Raw genomic sequence first — 13,913 nt, 5'->3', positions numbered from 1 at the left:
TACAAAGGAAAACTAAGAGTATAGAGATCATCTTGCCTGCTTGCTTTTCGAGCCTCTCTTTCTGAACAACTATAAACAGCCATCTCATTTCTTCTACATCTATTGCTGTTACAATAACTAACACAACTAAAAGTTCAGAAACAAAATGCCTTGCAAGACTAAACAAATGCTGAATAAAATAAGGAAAAATGATTACGCAATTTCAAACAGCTAGCTATTATAGTACTAAGACTGCTTCTGAAAGATGAAGCATGTTTTAAAGAAATGTTAACAGTTCGAGTGGTCTTGATAAAAGCACAGACAAGCACAAGGTGAAGATAACATCAGATTCAATTCTCCCAAGCAAAAGTAAATTCTGGCTTTCTACAAAAGAAATGGCTACAACTGGAAGTATACTATACGTATAAACTGACATTTTAAATTACCGTTAATACTGTAAAATACTTCTTCCCAAGCTTTCTACTATTTACATATTTTATAAAAAAAATGTTCAGTGATCTTTACTGAAATTCTAAGACCTTTTGCAAATGCCAGAAAATACTGTGTGTTGATTTCTGATTTCTCAATTCTAAACACTCAGTTGCTGGGGGGGTGTGATGGTTGGTTGGTTGGCATTTTCCTTTTACCTGGAGAAAGACCTGTTTTGAGCTATGCCTGAATTACAAACAAAATTACTGTGTATTAAACCTGGCTTACAGGGTAAAGGACAGAGAATGAGCTGAAAAGAGCTCACTCCCCCCCAAACTAAAGAAACTAAACTAAAATTAGGGGGAAACCAAGACAAAATTGCTTTTTCTTAAAAAAAAAAAAAAGCAAAGCTTGTTTCAGATTTAAGGCTTATTTTACAGAGCATCATCCCTGTGAGATCAATGTAGATTGTAGTAGTATGGACAACTGAAATCAGTATTTCCAAGTCATGACAGATGGAATTATAACAGCACTATTTTCATTCTCATTGGCATGTTAGTCCCACCTTTTTTTTCCTAAAGTAAAGGGACACGAAGAGATTATGGTCCCTTCTTGCAGCAGAAAATCCCCAACACATAGCAATGCCTTGGTAACTGGTTACCTTACGTCCTCCTCCTTTTGTGAACGGCTACAAACCAAGGACATAAAATAATGAAGCATGAGAACAACTAGGGTCATTCTCCAGGCAGACTTTTGGTACTGAAGGTAAGCTGAATTACAGAATGGACCAACACTCAATTTGCTGAATCTTGCTACATTCCGATTTAACTAAACAGATTAACACATTTAATTGTATCTGTATACTGTCTTAACAGATGCAATTACATTGCTTACTAATTTGCTTAGTAGCCAGTATAGCTTTTAGAAACTCTTAAATGATATACAAAACCATTTAAAATTAAATCCTGTAATAAGCACTGTGAAAAAGCTCTGTGTAGGCAAACCCTAATTTCAGGAATACAACTCAGATGTGTTCATATTCAGCTTAAACTTGTTTCTATTCCATTAAATGGACTACGCAACTGTTTTGTCACCATCCCATTTACTGTACCTTATATTCCTTTTTCCATGCTTCAAAGAGTTCCAGAAATATGCTGCCTTCTTCAGTTAGCTTAACATCCATTCGGTGAGCTTTGGCAAAGGAGAGAATAGCTTTCAAGGCACGTTCAGTTTCACTGGTCGCCCACAGTCCTCTACTCGTGGTGGGCAAACGGTCATCAACAAGCCCTTCTTCGTCTTCTATCATCTCCTCAAATATTGCCATTTGGCCTTTAACACTGAAAAACAAACCCAACACAATACTTATCACCGATTTTGTACTTCTACATCTGTTTCTACTTACTCACAGTATATTTCAGCCTTCTAATATTTGACTCAAGGATAAAGCAAATGAAACAAATATAAACAGCTGTTTTATTACCCGATATCCCAAAAGCTTGGTTTGAACATGGTGACCTCAGTACCAGCAATGAAATCACTGTACAGGCCATTTTGTCAGCTCAAAAATCATCAATAGCTTTTGTAAATGCTTATGCATCTTAATTATCTTTCAGTAGCTATTAATGATTAATGTCTCATTCATTTAAAAAAATTGCAATTCTGACATTTTTAAATCAGCAAAAGTTGCAGTTAAAACTCTGGTGCAAAATTTGCTGTGCATTGCACTATTTAAGAACACTACAGCTTCCCAGTTCCCTCCCTGACAAACAACATTAATTTAGAACACGCTAACATTTCCTAACGATTCCAGCAATCATTAGGTAACAGAGCTCCCACTGATAAAGACTTTTAAAAAATGTTTTCTCAGTGACCTCAAGATTTTTTAATCAAATTTTGACATTGTGGGAGATATGAAAGACGGAAGTCAAAGAGGAAGCATGCAGAGGGCTGTAATCTATGCCTCTCAGTACTGCCTACTATGTATATTTCTCTCACACCACACACTGGCACAACCCTTCTTTCAGCTCACCGCTGCATTCATGTCTGAATTCATGTCTGAAACCTCCTCTCTTGTTGTGGCTTTAGTCAAATTCTGTTCTTTGTGAATTATACAGAATTAAAAAGAAAACCTGTATAAACAAGGATGGTATTATACCATTTGCAACTGGACTGCAAATAAATATTTGCACAAACAGGAGTATGCATTTAATTATCATACTTGTATTTATACACACACTTTCTGAATACTTCAACACTTCCTTTCAAAGGTATGGTCATATTATAGCAGCCTGAGAAAAAGTGGCATGTATTTGTTCTTTATACACAACTTTTTCAAATGAAGTTTACACAGAAAATGAAACTTGACTAATGAAATTGCCATCAAGGCCATTAGCAAAAGTCCCTGCAATTTGTTCATAAAGTTATTTCAGAAAACTTAAGTAGAAAATATAAACCCATCCAACCTTCATTTTTATATCAGTTTATAAAGCTATGAACTTACGTATGAGAAAAGAGCTTCGACTCGTATTCTGTGAACAACTCATCAGCCTTACAAAAGACACAGCTGCAATATAGAAGATTGAAAACAGAAGCACTCAGAATTTAATCAGAAACAAAAGTAATTCCTGTAATTCCCTATTCCAACGTATAAACCCACAAAGACCTTAAAAAAAAGAGAAAAATTTAAGTCTTATGTACACTCTATAACAACTGACAGGAAGAGATTTCATAAAAATAAAATCAAAGTAAGGTCATGATTCTAACGAATGGATCGGTAATATCTGAATGCATACAAACCCTGAGTACAGAATAAAGACTTTAATCTCTTCTTATTTCAAATGAAGGAAAATTTAATAATACACCTCTAAAGTATATTTTCTATTTTCAAGACATACTTGTTAAGTGGAAGTCTAACAGGTCGCAAATGGCAGATAGTGGCAGCCTCAATAACCTGCTTAGAGGGAGGGCCTTCTAAGTTTTTCACTGCTTCTCTTACAATCTTCTGGAACTTCTTCACTTCATCCAGCTGGGTTGTGAGCAGGTATTGAAGGCCTCTGCAGTCACGGAATCTGATTTAAAGAAAAGAGGAAACTAATTGCACACTGAGGCACCGAATCCAAACTTAATTCAGTATTTTGAAGTAGAAGAGAAACAGCTAACAGAAGAACTATATATAGAACAGCATATGAAGTTCGTATCATAAGCAAAAGCTTAGTACTACTACGTGTAATGCTGTTAGAAATCATTCCATTGTATCCCCTGAAATGATGCTTGGTATTTGCAGAATAGAAAGACTGTTTCCAAGCCTTGAGAGATGTGACCGATCATTAGTAGTCAGCCAACCTGCATCATTCTGGTCCACAACACAAATCTAAAGGTAAACAACTGCACATACTATTGTCTTATTTGCATTTGTTGGCCAAGAAACTGATTTTCAATGCACCGTGCAATTCACAGCAGACACATGCACCCATCAGAAAAATATACTGCATTTTGCAGGTTAGCTTTCAAAATTACAATTATTGAATGGATGTGACAGTGAACTGTTTTCCTAAAACCTAGCTGCCTTTCATGAATGTAGTGGGGACATGAACACCAGTTAAGCACTTCCCATACTGTGTTTTTCCTGTGAGCAGAGGTCTCTTGCCAAGAGTCCACCTTTCATGCAAGGTCTGGTGTTCATATACAAGACACTGTATTACAAGACTGTGATTCTACCCCATATGGCAAATTTAATCCAAAACATCCCTTTTGTAAAGTAGAGAGAAAAGCACAGGTTTAACAACACTACTAAGTTTGGCATTTAAAATTACCTCCTTAAGCAATATGTATTTTAAAATAAAATAGACAAGTTTGCCTAACCAGTCTGAAAATACATGTAAATTGCAATCACGAGTCTGTTGTTAATACCATCAGTGGCCCAATATTCCAGGTTTATGAAAATCTCCCACACCATACCCTGGATTGGCCATCTCTAATATTCAACTAGATATTAGCACTTGTGCTTCCACCACTGACCGGCAATACTTCATAAGACACTGGGTTTTAAGTTTTTATTGCATATGCTAAAATAAATTTGAAAGGAAGTAAGTTTTATCCCCATTTTATATAAGAAACAGTTGAGTCACAGACAGCTTGTCCAAAGTTACAACCTGTAAGCAGCAACTATTTAAAAGGTACTTCCTAAATAACTCATTTCTAGGGAGAAAAAAAAAAATTTCCAGTATGACACAGGCAAGCATACAGATAGACGTATAGACATGCAAGATCAATGTGACCAAGCAAACAATCATTTGCTCAAAGTTGTTTTGACCAGAATGAGATGCTATCATTCTCAAATAACACTTAACCATGAAACGTTCATATCACGGTCTTGTCCAACCTCAACCTCTCTCCTCAAGCAGGGCCACCTAGAGCTGGTTGCCAAGGACCATGCCCAGATGGCTTTTGACTGTCTCAAATGATGGAGACTTCTCAACCTCTCTGGGCAACCTGTGCAAGTGCTCAGTCACCCACACAGTAAAAATGTGTTTCCTGATGTTCAGAGGGCGCAAACTGAAACACAGGAGGGTCCCAGTGCCTCTTGTGCTGTTACTGAGCATCACTGAAAAGAGCCTGGCTCCATCTTTTTTACACCACCTTTTAGGTATTTATAGACATTGAGACGATCCTCCCTGAGCAGTCCCAGCTCTCTGAGCCTCTCCTTATATGAGAGATGCTCCAGTCCTTTCATCATCTTCTTGGTCCTTTGTTGGACTCTCCCCAGTCCATCTCTCTCTTGTACTGGAGAGAACTGGACACAGAGTACTCCAGGTGTGGCCTCACCAGCACTGAGCAGACAGGAAGGATCACCTCTCTCCACCTGCTAGCAATACTTAGTCTAATGTAGTCCAGGATACCATTAACCTTATTTGCCGCAAGGGCATTGCTGGCTCATGGTCAACTTGGTGTCCACCAGAACCCACAAGGTCCTTTTCTGCAAAGCTATTTTTCAGCTGGGTGGTGCCAATATCTGTTTTGAAGAGAAAATTTCCTTCTTCCTTCTCAGCATAATTCTGAGGTTGGAAGAAAGGAGTGGTAAAAGTTTCGTATCTTTATTTAGATTATTTAATAGAATTATATTAAGTACTAAAAAGTAAAAGATATGCTTACTTCCACCTAGGGCAAGGAATTACTACCTTTTGGGATCATGTTAACAGAGTAGTCATACTGGACAATTTGTCTTTAAATATTTAATTAAAATTGTGCATCTTTTAAGTATTTAAATTTATACACACATACACTTTTATATATAATTAGATATTTATATACATATGTATATGCCTTTATATACACCTATTTTTAGATTTTAATATATGTAAAAAAAATTTAAAAAATGTATTTAACTAAAACACGATTCAGAAAGACTGTATTTAAGAGCATAAGGATTGTTCACGTATCTGAGAAAACTGCCTGAAATTAAACTGTGAGAGCACTCTCCTTCCTAGGTCTCCCTTTTCTGTGATGAACTTATGGAGCTGGAGCACAGAAAGTACAAGAGGAGGCTGGGAGAAAGGGTTTATTCAGCCTTAAAATGAGATAGCTCAGGGGAGACCTTATTGCTTTCTAAATCTATTTAACTGGAAGGTACAGCAAAGACTGTGCCAAACTTTTCTCCGAGGTGTATGGTGAAAGGACAAGAGACAATGGACACAAGATGTAACACAGGAAATATTAACTAGATAGAAGGATTTTTAATTTCCCCTTCCCCCCCCCACCGCCCTCAAGTGGGTCAAATACTGGACCAGGCTTCATATAGAAGCTATGAAACCTCCCTCCTTGGAGTTACCCTAAACTCAACAGGACAAATCCCTGTGCCACCTGATTGGGCTGAATCTCTGAGCATGGGCCTGGATCTATAAGCTGGGAGTTGACCTAGGTGACCTCCCAGATGTCCTTTCCAAACCATTATTCTGTAATCGCACCCAACAGTAGTACTGTTGTCTAACGTAAACCCAAACAAGAATTCTTTACTTAGAAAAACACTGATGCTATTTTATGCTGTTAAAACAAGGATTTTCTGCTGTTGTCTGTTTACTTTCCATTTAAGCATGTCAGTTTCTTTCAGAGTTAACTTCAATACAATCAACTTTGAAACTTTCCTGCTCAGCAGTTGCATGAGTATGGAAGACTGTAAAATCACCATAGATAATACAAAGCAACATTTAAAAGAATGCTTGTCTAGGAGAAAACTGTAATTCTCCTGCATATCTTTCTAAGTCTTCTATCTAGTTACACTTTTTGGGGGACTGTTTTTGAAACTTAATTGCAGTTGATCTGATGCAAAAGTCTGCTATTTAACTGCAATTGTGACCACAAACTGGTAAGAGGACTCGAGCAGACTTAACTGTATTCATTAGCCTATTTTAGCTATTCTCTTACTTCTCTGCCATGGAGAGTTTATTAATCTGCTGTTTGTAGTTGCTGGTTATTTCATTTTGCACACGCTGAACAAGCTCCTCATCAATGGCATAATGTATTGCTGTCTGGATGACATCCAGCCACCAAGGAGAACCTGAATGTATCTGTAGGCAAAAGAATGGATTCTGTGAACATTCAACAAATAACCAATTTACTCATTACAGCAGAAGCTTATACTGCTCTCTAGGCCACACTCAGACTGGCAAATTCCATGGAAAGTGGAAGATGATAGTTTGCTTAAAAATATCCCCTTTCCTGTTTAAGTGAATACATTAATAAGAAATTTTCTAGATTCCCATCTAATTCCGCATCTTCAAATTGCTTCAGTAGTTAAATTCACTGAAGCCATCTACACAGAACAGCCACACAGAGATATTGTAATCTCAGAGTTTCCTCTTTCTCTCTCTCAAAGAGATGGGAGAATCATTTAATCAGAGAAAGCAAGCTCTCTGTGAAATTAATAAAGAGCAACACTGAAGTGACCTTGTAATTTTAAACGGTGAAAGAAGATGCAGAAGTTTACTCCCTCAAGTGCCATTTGCCTCTATTTCTTTACTATTATGCAAGCGACAAGCAGCATTTCAACTCAGGTGTTTATCAATTCATGAAGAGTTTGCACCTTCGCATGAAACCCGAATTGTCATATTGATTAAGCACAATGACCAAATGCATGTCAAAGTGTCAAAGTTCCTTTGAAAGTAACTGAAATACCATCTGATACAGTATAGAAGTGTTTCATAGCCAAAACCTGTAACTTATTTACCTAAATTACAAGCGAAGCACAGTTAATATAAAAATCGAGCATGGTGTTAAACTCTACTGGACTCATCCCACCATGGCACTTAGGGATATGGCTTAGTGGTGGACTTGGCAGTGTTAGGTTTATGGTTGGACTTGATGATCTTAAAGGTTTTTTCCAACCTAAATGATTCTATGTACTTCTGGTTTTAGTCATCTGTTGAAGTACTGTGTGCCTGTTTCAGGGCTCTGTGTGTGTGTGCACACATGCACATGCTGCTGAAGTCCCATTCCAAACAGGCCTTCAAAGAACTGTTAAAGATAATAAACAGCTGGAGTTCTAGATAAACACATGAAAATAATATTTAAAAAAAAACCATCTCAAAATTCGGAGACTAAATATTTAAGAGGTACCTGCCTTTCTCTGGAGCTCCCGAATGGTCTGAAAAACTGGCTGTAAGGCCTGATGGGCTTCTGCAACTTCTGCATTGGATTTACTCATATAATGCTGTCGAAGCTGTTCTGCCTGTATGGAAATCAGAGCTTAAGTTACTCACAACTCTTATTTATGAGGAATAATTGAAAATGCAAAAACTCCCCAGCTACAATAGTGTTTTAAAATGGTTAGCTCCCTATGTGCTACCCACTTTCATTCATAAGCAATATTTAGCACTAATTTTTTCCTCTAGAATCTAGCATTTATTAGTAAGCCCAAAAAACATTTGAGAAGACAAACTACTACAAAGATGCTAACTATGCAATTTTGCTTTTGGACAAGCCCAAACAACACAATAGGAATACACTGCATTACAAAAAGTAACTGGAATTTAACACAATTCTCACTTCTCTGTACATTAAAATATATTGTGTTGAATAAGTAAACAATAAAAAGATCCCAGAACAATCTAAGAACAGGATAATTTAACTTACATATAAAACTTACCCATAAAGTAACAAGAAAGGTTTATATTTCATTTCAATAAAAATTACGTCTGACAGTGAAAACCCCTCTCGGTATGCAGGTCTCTCCACAAAATAATCAGTGCCAGTTTATTTGGTATTTTAAAAATTAACGAACAAATAACTTACATTCCTTACAGGAAACATGTACATGCACATGTATTTTTCACCATCACATTCCGATTTCACTAGATATTTTTATTTTGTGAGGTTTAGGGTGTGTTTAAGTCTTTCTTCGTTTTGTTTGGTACTACCAAGATAATGGCATCACTGTTATAGATGGAGCTCAGTTTAGCAGGAGTGCATAGAGACCTCAGGTATTTGGATGAGCTACTGGAAAAAGTTAGCTATGAAAAACAATCTCTGCTTCACGTTTATAAGCAAAATACAAATTTTCCGATCCTCCTTTTTACAATAAAGTCAGGAGAAGGTGATATAAAAAAATTGCTAGTTACATGTCAATAAAAAAAAAAGGTAGGGTTTTTATACAGGCTGGTAGAAACTCCTTAAATATTTAAGAGAACAAGTCTCATTAAAACAGAAAAAAATGCTATCTATGCATAGAATTTGCATAAAAGTTATAAAATAACACAAGATATTCAAATAATAAGACAGATACTGATCACCACCAAATAACTGGAGAGGCTAAAAGAACTGGGCTGCGGGGAGACCTGATTGCGGCCTTTCAGTACCTAAAGGGGGCCTATAGGAAAGATGGGGAAAATCTTTTCAGTAGGGACAGCTGTGACAGGACAAGGGGTAATGGTTTTAAACTAAACCAGGGTAGGTTTAGACTAGATACAAGAAAGAAATTCTTTACAATGAGGGTGGTGAAACACTGGAACAGGTTGCCCAGCGAGGTAGTGGAGGCCCCATCCCTGGAAGCATTCAAGTCCAGGTTGGACGGGGCTCTGAGCAACCTGATCTAGTTAGCGGTGTCCCTGCTCACTGCAGGGGGGTTGTACTAGATGACCTCCAGGGGTCCCTTCCAACCCAAAACATTCTATGATTCTATGTTCTTTTGCAAATGTGGTCCATATGTCCACTACAAGTAACCAGTGGGGAACAGTGATCCCAGACACTTCCCCAGTTAAGATTAATGATATAGTTAAACAGGCTTATGCACACAGGAAGTAACATGCAACAACTCACTTATGAGGCCAAAGATGGCTGACCTTTCTAGATGTTTAGGCAGTACAAGAGGGACAGGAATGAACCAGCTGCTGTAGCGCGTGCAAGCACAATATAAATAATACAGGGAGAGCCTAGACAGACACCCCTGGCAAACTTTAGGCTATGAAGAACACCGCATATCAGGACCTTCTCAAGAAGGTTTCAAAGAAGATACTATCAGTACCATACACAGGACCAAAAAGAGAGGTAGAAAAACAGCTTCAAGACATGACTGAGAAGATTCATTAGACTGTAGCAGCTTATATTTACTAGGAGATGGGGAAATGTTTTGGAATGGAGGGCACCTATGAAAGAAAAATAAACTTCACCTAGAGAAGACTATCTGCAGTTAAAATGAGAAAAGCTAAGGAAAACGTGAGGAAATAAAGGACTTAAAAGAATTCAGGATGATGCATTCTTTAACAGTAACATCTATGCAAGATATTTGGACAAGAACATTGTGAGGGTGGGGAAATCACATTTTAGAGATAAAAATTATTAAAGCTTCCATAAAACCCACTCGCAACATAAGAAATCACCAAGCATTCGGAACAGCAGCATTTTACTGGACATTTCTGCTCTCATCTCACACACTAAACAACTCTTGATTTTACTAACTTGAAAGAAAATGTACGTAGTTAACTTGAAAGATATTTAACATTATTCCTTTAGTTAAAGAAAGTATTGCAGGATAAAAAAAGTAAAAAGGTGCCCTTCAAAATTTATTTATATAAAACATATTATATAAAACATGTTTACCTCTTCTGCAAGTCGGCTATCGCGCAAAGTTGGGGGAATTCCTGGGTGCTTTGCCAACAACAATTCCATCAAATTGTGTGTAGAATGAAGTCTCTAAATATACACAAAGTCAACAGCAATCATGTAAAAAAACCATTGCAACACCTGTGACAGGAAAAGCTTAAACAGCAAATGAAAGCTTACAGCAAGAAATTAGTACTGATTTAAAATTAGCTTTATTTTGTCTCTGTTAATCTGGAAACATCTTATAAAAAAAGTAAACATTCTTTTCCTTGTTTTACTGAGGTAGGAAAAGAAACATTAAAAAGACCTTCTTCAACACCTTAAAAGTAAATCAGCTGGAAAGTCATCTGTCCCATATTCATCCTCCTAATTAAAACTTAACTATCATGCAGAACAAGTTATTTATCTTGGAGCACATTCTTTTGTAAATACCTCCCTGAATATTATTAGATAGGCTAAAAGAACTGTCTCCTTAAGTGAAATAAAATATAAGGAAAAAAACAGCTCCCACATTCTTTTGTAAATACCTCCCTGAATATTATAAGGAGACAGTTCTTTTAGCCTATCTAAAGTGAAATAAAATATAAGGAAAAAACCAGCTCCCAAGAGCTTCAGTAATTTTTCATATTTTTCAATTTTCTGAAATAGGTGGCCGAAAACATGATCTTTTTGTTTATGTTTAGGGAAAATAAACTTGATTGTTAACATAAGGCAACTGTATTCCTCTTCCCTAGGTTCACCCTACATATCCCAAACTAGACCCCTAATATTATGCTGCCTGCATATCTCCCACAAACTCATACAAATAACTTTCACTATCATGAACTTGTGCCCTTCTCACCTCCTGGATCCACTTCACCTTTGCCCTATCACTATCTCAGCCAGTGAAGACCACTGGCCAGCAGTGGTTTGCCCATTATATTAAAGAGCTAAACCTACACAACTGGGAAGCACTCAAGTTTTATTACACAAAGGCAATATTAGGCAGTGTACATTATGAGGAAAAAAAAGCTTTATTGGATTGTATAATTCAGTAAAACAGCTTAATTAATAATATTGTTATGAGTAGCTCAACAAGATCATGCTGATATGGCTATGCTGTAAGTGAAAAATGCCCCTGGGAAGTCACAAAGAGAAGGAAGGACCAAAGAAGCGCAATGGAGCCATCAGATGACCACGCGCAAGATAATCAAAGAGCGAGTAACTTGGTGAAGCAAGCAAAGTAAAGAAATAGACAACTGATCACTTCTTATTTACCCGTCATTAACATTTTAAATATCTTGTTATGCTTAAGAGAATTTTGCTCAATTTAGAACTGATATTTCTTGAAGAAATATAAAGATGCTACTTACAGAACCATTGCTTTTTTTTAAATCAGGAAAATATATTCATGTTTTTAATATAGTATTTAAAATGTATTAATATATTTCCTGAAGAGAAAACTTGCTTTGATTCTTTTTCATGTTTTGATGCCCTTTCAGAGAACATCTTCTGCAAGTGCAAGAATTTTATTATTCTGTATCATTTGGCACGCTAATACTATTTTCAATGGAAACCCAGCATCCTGTATTTGCAGGATGTAATATAGTACCATTACTGTGAGCAGTCACAGTCACATACACAAGGAATTCAGCGTGTTCAGTTTCTGCAGAACAGCAGGTGGAGATCATACACTGCTTCTGGTATATCATGAAGACTCACAAGCAAATTTTTAGTAGCTTTTAAAAAAAGAAAACGTGAAGGTCATGAACAGATTCCTATCTAAAGATTGCAATAATGACAGCAGGCTGAAAGAGCAATTCAGCACACTGAAGAAAAGACTGACCTGTTAAATTAAATCTAAAGTATTCCAGTTCTTAACTATGTCCCTTTACATTTGAATGCGCACTCACTTGCAAGGAATCTGTTTTAAGCTTTTCTTTGTGCTCTTCAGATGATCGTAACACTTCTCTGTACAGCTCTGCGGCCAATGCGTATTCTCCTGAATTAAAAAAGAATAACAAAGACATGCACATATTGTGTTGGGTCCTAAATATACAAACAGCCACGACTGGCCATCACTTGTTACATACGAAGATGTTTTCAGAGAGGCTGTACAATATGTTTGTCTTCAAGCAAATTTTCCCTACTCATTCCCTCCCCCTCCTAAAAAAACCCCAACCCCTGGCAAAAGACGGAGTATTATATTTTCCAAAGAGTAAAGCAGTTTCCAAATTAAATATCTTTTATGACTGTAAGATCTGTAGACTTCTTGATCTTAAAATATGTAGTCTCAGTTACATAAGTCCAAAAATCTCACGTTGCACTAAAAAAACCCATCGTCTACAACTCACTGCAGTGATGCATTACTAAATCAAATACATTATTCACTCTTCCAGTGAAAACAATAAAAGTTGTGTCATACTTCAGAAATGCAGAAATGATTAAATACATGCAGGAAGCATAACTACTGATGTAAGCTGTTAACATCACAATCACTTCTCAGAAAATAGATTATATAAGTTAAAAAAGAAATACAAAATTGCATATGGAAAAGCAGCATTCTTTTCTCAACTGACAGAAATTTACTTAGCCAGTAAGTCTCAGACTTGGAGAAGTACAGGGACATAAAATGTATAAAGACAGGTAACAGAGTAAAAAATCATCTTCCTACATCTGGAAGCGTAACAACTCTATTTCAACAAGATTTGTTGCTTCTTACATTGAAACAGTTACCAGTTGTAAGGGTATAGCGCTGCAACATACTATTGCCATTACTAGTAACAGGACAAAAGCCATGTGTTGAATTTGCAAGTCCTCAAGGTTGAGACTTGTCAGGCCTCCTTTGAATTCTTCTCGACCTGCCTGCACCTTTTATTTGGGTTAGCTGTGACAGCAATTTCTCTAATGCACTAGCTGTCTACATCTAATTTTTTTTTGGTTTTACTTTTGTTCATCTCTGTGTAGTACAATCACAGCTTTATATAGACAGCAGTAACAAGCAGTTATTCTACGTAGAATGAGATATTTACAACTAACACAATGATGTAGTGTAGAGAAATACAGGCCTAGTAACAATAGCAGAGGCCTTGAAAAGTAAAGATATAGGATGCAGTGTAGAGGAGTATGGCCATGGGATGCTAAGAGATGGCGCACAGGCTTGGCAGTGAATAAGGAAGCCATGGCTATAAACAACTCACCCACAGTCAAAGAAATGCAGACCTACAGCTGGACAAAACTGGTTTTAGGGGCAAAGAACAAAGAAATAGTATGTATCATAAAAGGCATCACATACACTAAATTTGGTGTTAACATGGAGCTGCAGACTAATGAAGAAAGAGAAAGGTGTAAAAGTGTGCTAGCAAACATAAAAATGATCCTAACTGGATCCCTGAGTGAGAAAGAAGAAATCAACACAAACATCTTACTCCTCC

General features: G+C 36.8%; 1 protein-coding gene across 1 annotated transcript in view; it reads right to left on the bottom strand.

The window, feature by feature from the left end:
- SHPRH (SNF2 histone linker PHD RING helicase) overlaps positions 1–13,913 on the bottom strand; it is a 53,299-nt gene that overhangs the window by 16,569 nt on the left and 22,817 nt on the right. Inside the window, 7 exon segments of the mRNA XM_009646961.2 lie at positions 1,520–1,745; positions 2,909–2,971; positions 3,303–3,476; positions 6,829–6,971; positions 8,024–8,131; positions 10,498–10,590; positions 12,393–12,481. Coding sequence (XP_009645256.1) covers positions 1,520–1,745; positions 2,909–2,971; positions 3,303–3,476; positions 6,829–6,971; positions 8,024–8,131; positions 10,498–10,590; positions 12,393–12,481 — 896 coding nt within the window.

Source organism: Egretta garzetta, unplaced genomic scaffold (genome assembly GCF_000687185.1).
Source record: "Egretta garzetta isolate BGI_Z169 unplaced genomic scaffold, ASM68718v1 scaffold139, whole genome shotgun sequence".
Classification (NCBI taxonomy): domain Eukaryota; kingdom Metazoa; phylum Chordata; class Aves; order Pelecaniformes; family Ardeidae; genus Egretta; species Egretta garzetta.
Note: the sequence above shows the minus strand (reverse complement) of the source record. Positions and strands in the feature narration are given on the sequence as shown.